General features: G+C 48.0%; 1 protein-coding gene across 1 annotated transcript; it reads left to right on the top strand.

The window, feature by feature from the left end:
* Positions 1-938: 938 nt before the first annotated feature.
* tmem102 (transmembrane protein 102) lies at positions 939-6,744 on the top strand (the record flags this gene model as incomplete). Its single annotated transcript, XM_083697993.1, has 3 exons — positions 939-984; positions 1,949-2,703; positions 2,877-6,744. The coding sequence occupies 3 exons, from the start codon at positions 939-941 to the stop codon at positions 3,480-3,482; spliced, it is 1,407 nt and encodes a 468-aa protein (XP_083554119.1). The 3' UTR covers positions 3,483-6,744.
* Positions 6,745-7,379: the final 635 nt, after the last annotated feature.

The following is a 7,379-nucleotide window of genomic DNA, read 5'->3' as shown; positions in this document are numbered from 1 at the left end:
CACATTCGCATGAGCTCACACACACTTTGGTATGCCTTGCATGTCCATATCGATGTCACATACCACACATGTACTCTCTGTCTCTCTTACCCACCTTGTAGAAAGTTCATGGTCAGCTTTTTAAAAGAACCAAACACTCCCTTGACTCCTTTTATCTTTGTGTTCATGGTTTTCTTATGCTTTTGTTCTTTCTGACACTATATCTGACACTCCAGTGCACGCACGCACGGGAAAATACTGTAGTACACACACACACACACACACACACACACACACATACATACATACATACATACATACATACATACATACATACATACATACACACACACACATTCATTAATTCACACTTGCTCAAAGGAGTCTCTCCCTTTCGCTCTTTCTCTCACACACACACACACACACACACACACACAATGATGGGTTCAGCCACTGGGGTTGCGTGGCCCTGTAATTGGATGAGGGAAATCCTGTTAGGAGGCTTTAGGCCCTGGGCTGCAGCCTAGCAGTCGGATGCCCCCAGTGTCTGCAGTCAGTCACACCCCCGGCCTCGGGGGCTGATCTGTACCCTCGCCCCTGGCCTGCATTCTTCATCCGCTTCACAGAGCCTGTTCTCCCAGGTAAAGGTGACAGGCCTCTCTGAGTCTAAGCCCTGCTTTGGAAGGGGTAGAGAAAGAGGCATGGAATCATGGTTTTGGAGTGGCTCTCTAAGCTGTGTGACAGAAGTATTATTGATGGAAAAGTTTTAGATGGAATACTGCTGTATTGAGGCCTTGCCCTTATGGTAAGTTGTGGAAATTTACTGAGTATTGTTGCTGGGCAAAACGGGATTTGAAGGTTGGAAGTAGACTGTGGGAAAGAGTGCTTGTGGCACCTGTTATTTGACACAGTATGCTCCAATCGCCAACCTCCCTATCTCTGTCCTTGGCTGGGGCACGATGTGCTCCCACCCTCGCTATAAGGAGGGAAGGTTGCTGTGCTGCTGTACAGATTTCACTGAACTTCTGTTTGGAGTGTCTCTTTACGCTTGCAAGTGTAATAAACTTATATTGTGCCTTTAACAAGACCCTTGGCTCTTGAATCTCACCTTTGCTGAAATAAAATACTACAGTGGAGAATTTCCACAACAACTTGGGGGTTTGTCCGGGATCCCTAACCAGAGTGTTCCACCTCTCTACCGGCAGTTCCACCATACATGGCCAGAGTCCTGGAGCCTAAATCCTCCCCCTGAGGGTTAGAACCCCCAGGGGTGGAGAGAAGGGCGCCTGAAAGGAGAAAGGGAACGGGTCTACTCCTTACGGGGATCCTGAGGGAAAATACTATAGTGGAGAATTTCCACGACAGCTGTCCAGCCGTTATCTAGTTGACTCAAGCACAGAGGTCTGGGTTTAGGGCTTGGGAAGTTGAAAACACGTCTAAGTAGTCATAAAGGGATTTTTAGGTTTTCTTTTTCATAAACTATTCGGTGAAGAAGGGGGGTTGGAGCTGCTCTTTCTGGTTGAGCTGGGAAATTGTTTGCCGGGAGGTAGCCTAGGTCGCTAGAAAGTTATTAAAAGCTTTGATTTTGACTACTATTTCACCCGTTCTCTTTCACCCATCTCTCTCTCTCTCCCTCCCTCCTCTCCTCCTCTGTGACTAACTCTTCCCTGTCTATCTGGGCTGTTATGGATGGACAGGCTTTGCACGCACTGACTGCATTTAGTAAAGACTCCCCTTAGGAAACTAAAGCCTGGGTTGGTTGAGGACAGATATCTAGCATGGAAAACAACATAAAACAAGCATTAGGGGAGCCTCATTTACTCTTTTATATCAATATACCAGTATCCACAGCTCTGCTTCATAAATATATGCAATGCCCTCAAAACAAAGTACACTGCTCAAGTCTGGTAGCCATTCTTAAAATTGTATATGCTATTGTTCTATCCTGTGTGTATGCGTGTGTGTACAGGTCTGGTACAAAAGGTGGACCAGAGACTGCCCGTGGCTAACGAGTACCTGCTCCTATCGGGTGGTGCCAGAGAAGGAGTCTTAGATCTGAACCCTGAGGACCTGGGTGACTACGCCAAGGGGGCTGACTTCGACCTGGACTTCACTCTCCTCGTGCCCGCGCTCAAACTCCACGACCGCAACCAGCCGGTCACCCTGGATATGCGCCACTCTGCCCCCTGCCACTCCTGGCTCAGCCTGCGCCTGTGTGACCCAACCACCCTGGCACGCTGGCGCGTCTGCTGCCAGGAGGAAAATGGCCTGCCCCCCGAGGACGAAGACGAATATGAGGATGAGGAAGAAGGTGGAGGTAAAGCTTCTATCCCCTCCCTCCAGTCGCCCCAGTCCCTGGACGGCTGCTACTTCTCTCCGGCGCTGGTGGCTGACTGGTTCTGGAGCGTGGTGGGGGAGGCGGTGGAGGAGCTGAGGCGCAGCCCCCAGAGAGGGATCCCTGTCATGGAGCGTCTGGAGAGGAACGGGCCCCTGACCACCCTGATCCTAACGGCAGGGTCCAGCAGGGTGCTATACGACCTGCTGCCCGTGGTCTCCTTTAGAGGTTGGCCCGCCGTGGCCCAGGGCTGGCTCACCGCCAACCACTTCTGGGACGGGAAGATCACTGAGGAGGAGGCCATCTCTGGGTTCTACCTGCTGCCCTGCTGCGCCCCCATGGGGGGGAGGCCCGACAGAGAGTGGAGGCTGGCCTTCTCCCGTAGCGAGGTAGGTAGCTAGTTAGTTTGATAGCTGGCTCCTGTTTTGTTTAAATGATTATACCAATCCAATGGAAGAGGAGCTCTCTGACCTAACTAGCATGGCTGCTAATATATGCTTCATGATAAAGTAATCATCAATTTGATCTGTGTTTGAAGCTTAACTGTCCATCAAATCTCCAGGTTCAGCTAAAGAAGTGCATCCCCTTCCCCATGGCCCAGGCCTTCCAGGCAGCCAAGGCCGTCCTCTCCCGGATCCTGGCCCGCCCTCGCACTGGCCTCAGCCCCTACCACCTCCGCACCCTCCTCTTCTGGGCTTGCGACCGCCTGCCTCCTGCCTACCTCTCCTGCCCTGACAACGACACGCCCGCTCGCCTCCTCCTGGGCCTCCTAGACGACCTGGCCCACTGCATCCTGGGAAAGAGCTGCCCCAACTACTTCCTGCCACAGTGCAACATGCTGGAGCACCTGTCGGACAGCCAGGCCCTGCTGGTGGCCAGGAAGCTGGCCCATGTGCGCTCCGACCCGACAGAGCACCTCCGCGCCGCCCTGGACCAAGCCCGGCAGGCCGGCCAGCTAAAGAAGGAGGCAGCAGAGAGCACCAACGGGCACGGGGCAGGCTCCCCCGGCCACCGGCCATCCAACGGCATCATCTCCCCTTCGGATGACAAGCTGGCGCAGAGGCTGCAGCAGCTGGTCACTGAGAACCCTGGGAAGTCCATATCTGTGTTCCTCAACCCCGATGACGTCACACGGCCACACTTCCGCATCGATGACAAGTTCTACTGACCCCTAATGCTCGCCTTCTGAAGGTGTAATGGTGACACACAGACCAGGCGGGCTTGAGAGGCAGAACTCTGCCACGCCTTGCTGCTCCCTACTGCCCATCCTGAGGCTAACATGATGCTAACGCTAACAAGTGGACGCTGCTGTAAGACACCTTACCAAAAAAACCACACACACACACTATATATACACTCCCAAGAGGAGCACGAGGCTAGCACGACGCTAACCCCAGAGATATCAGACCCCAAAGAATAAAGGTCAAGCCGTTACCACAGGGATGGCAATGGGTCTTAACAAGCTTGCTCTAACAAGACTTTTCGGCTGGTGCTACAAAGGAAAGACTCGCTTTAGAAAGTGGAAAGCTTTCATAGAGAAGGACACTTCTTGTCTGCACACTACTGAGGAAAATGAAAAAAATATCACCTCAAATACTGAATTTCCTCCTTTTCTGCCCTCAAAGTGGGTGTTTGCTGAATAAGAAATGGAGGTTCAAGGTAGATCTGATGTAACTGAATGTAATTCGGTGTGGGGAAATGTCTTGGAACAAAGAGTCTTTATTCCCTCTTTCTATAATTCTGTTTATCCTTCTCTCTGCCCCCTATCTCGCTCTCTCCCGCTCTCTCACTCTCTTTCTCAGGTATTTTTAATGTTGTTTATTGCTTTTCTATTATTTAACTCCTCTGTGAGGGTTAAAATTCCCCCCTACCTGAATAGTATAACCTAGACCGGTTCTCCATTTCAAAACTCACTATGTAACAGAATGCACCAAATAGCCACACTGAAGGGGTGTGTTGAGAGCAGCCTTTGCTTTTCCATCCCATAGGGAGGTCTCTGTACCACCCCATAACGCTCTTATGTTCACCGAAAACATCCTGACCAACATACAGATAAATGTCCGTTAATTTGCCTTTTTCCCTGAATGCTTGAAGCAGATAATTCAACAAGGGTTATAGAGGCTATCTTTTAAGTTGTAAATCTCTCACCAGTGGTGCAACGTTGAGAAGATGTAGGCTTAGTCGTCCTAAATGTTACATGCTGTAGACAGACGAGATGTAGATGTAGGCTGGGAGGTGCCGGGGAGATACATACTGTCTAAGGCAGGGTTAGCTGCTGACACGCTTAGCGCGGTGCTTGATTGTATTATAATCTAGTCATTACAAGCATGGCCAGCTAATCTGTGTAAGGCTTGTGTAAGGGCTATTTTCTTTGGCCCTGTTTTTGATGAAGCTTCAGTTTGAGAGTGTGTGCATGTGCATTGTACAGTGAATAGGGATGTTGATGGATGGATGGAGCTCACATAAGAAGCTTTTGTATTGCGACAGTCCCAGATTTAATTGTAGGAGACTTGACTGGTTTTTTGTATCTTCTGCTTGGTTGGTCTGTTTTAATAAGCCCTGATGGGTGGGTGGGTGTGCGCGTGTGTTATGGGACAACTGCTCAAGGAGGGAGGGATCTGAAGATGAGCTGGGAACAACTGCACTGTAGGACACAACACCCAAATCTTACCCATTTTATGTGTGTGTGTGTGTGTGTGTGTGTGTGTTGGGGCCCTATCTTGTCTACCCAGATGTGAGCTGTTAGTAGGGGGATGGAGGGATGGATGGGGAGACAGGCCAGCCTCTGGCCTTTTGTGGAGATTAGCACTAAAGGATGGGGCTCCTGGGAGCCTGGACAGCTGCTGTCTCTTTCCCTTTCTCCCTCCCTCTGCCTCTCCCTCCCTCCCTCCCTCCCTCCATCCATCCATCCATCTCTCTGCTTCTGCTTCTTCCTCCTCCCATCCAAAGACTGACAATTACATATACTCTTAGTACACAGAATTACGAACTATCGTTAGTGAAATGTCTGCCCTCAAATTACTTCTAATAAGCACTTGCTGAGTATCAGAATGGTGGTAATGGTAGACTGATAGACATGCACTCATTCAAGCATCATCAGTACACCAGAGCTCTGTGGGGACTGTTCTCTAGAGGGTGATAGGATGGTGGTACTACCATATGGGTATTAGTACAGTTTGTGCTTAAATACTGTTTTTAAAGAGTCAGTCTAGTGGAGCATAGTTGGTACTGGAGCATCTTAGTGGAGCATAGTTGGTACTGCTGAACATTGTGGGTACCATCATGGCCAACGGTGGGTGTTTGAATCAGAGTACACCGTGACAAACCAAAGCATGTTGAGGTGGTACCGAATGTAGACTCAAGACAGTGTAGATGAGTGTGCGTCAGGGTGTGTGTGTATAGCCTATAAACTGCCAAGTATCAGATGTGTGTGTGTGTGTGTGTGTGTGTTTTCTCAGCACTTTTAAGGTGGGGCTATTCCACACACCACCGCTGAATGCTGTGGTATGGTTGTTGATAGGAATCTCCTGGAGTGTCTGTCCTCCTCCCTGAGGATGAATGCTCCCTGAGGACACTCCCCTAACTTCGAATCCAGTGCTGAAGTTTGAAATCTGCACTGTCAGGCGTATCTCTCACTTTGTACCTTAATCTGCCTAGTTGGCAGAAGTTGGCATAGAAATAGTAAGATGTTCGAATCAATATTTATCCTCTGGTGAAAAATCGTACACATTAGATCCTGGTGGAGAATGTCAATATCTATGGAATGACAGTTCTATGCAATCCCACCCAATCAAACTTCCAATGGACTACTGCATCTGCAGCAGAAAGAACTGTTTACCCTTTTATAGCTATGGTAATGGTTACCATGTTTATTGTCAACTGTAAAAGCCTATGGGGAAATCAATGTATGCTGCCCAGGGGTCCTATGGAATATCATAATGTTGTGGGATGATATGACTATCAAACATTCAGTCCACATTCTCTCATTGCTTTCTTGATTTTGAATTTGTCCACCATTTCAACCTTGGAAGGTATGTGATTTACCTGTATTGTTAATAATACTAAACATTATTGTTTGTGCTTAACTACTGATTATCATGTTGAAATTGTATCATGATGAAAACGTAATGAATGTAACCAATATACCTCTTGAATCACCCAATCAAGCAAATATGGTTGAATCAAAGATATCAAAATATCCCAACAGATTTACTGTATCATAAAAGTGCTGCAATTATCTTAAATCACTCCTCCTATCTGGAATATGTGCAACTTTGCTTTTTTAACTAAGTTCTTCTTCTCATCAAGTGCAAATTATTATTTTTCTCTATCATGACTTTTGCTGTATTTATCTTTTTTGGGTTGGTATTGAATTATCTTGAATGGTAGCGCTGTAGCATGAAATAAATCATTACATCTCGATTATGTAACTTTCTCAGTCGTCTTGTCTCCTTTAAACTGTCTTGCATTACGAGGAACTGTTTCGTTTGCTGGGCTGCAATATAGTCTCCTGCCAACAGAGGGGGCTAAGAGACAGCACTTGTTCCTGTAGCACCATCACCATCTCTAGCTCTGCTGTAGTGAGATAGTCACACTGAGGATAAGTACATCAGGAGAGTTTACAGAGGAGAGGGAGAAGATGTTCCTGCTGCAGCCCTGCTGTGCTCTCTCTCTCTCTCTCTCTCTCACACACACACACACACACACAGAGTTCCAATTGACTAATCTGGACTATTTTCTCTGGTCCAAAAGTACTGGGCAAAGGCTGATGAAAGATTTTACAGTGTCGCCTGCAACATGAGTAGAAACATGATAGCCAGCAACACCCCATCATCTTTCCATTACACACTTTAACCACAGACAAAACACCCACATACTGTGTCTCTGAGTTCCTACCGATTCATAGTTTATCTGGAGGTTATCTCCACACAGAATGAGGAAGGCAGAAGTGTTGTTCAGAATGAATCAAACACACACATCCTCACTCACTCACTCACTCTCAGAGCGGCTCACACACACTCTGCTAGTGTCTATTAAGAAGATTACCACACAAGGAATTTCCTGG

This window comes from Argentina silus, assembly GCF_951799395.1.
Source record: "Argentina silus genome assembly, contig: scaffold_503, whole genome shotgun sequence".
In the NCBI taxonomy this organism is placed as follows: domain Eukaryota; kingdom Metazoa; phylum Chordata; class Actinopteri; order Argentiniformes; family Argentinidae; genus Argentina; species Argentina silus.
This window is presented reverse-complemented; position numbering and strand designations above follow the sequence as displayed.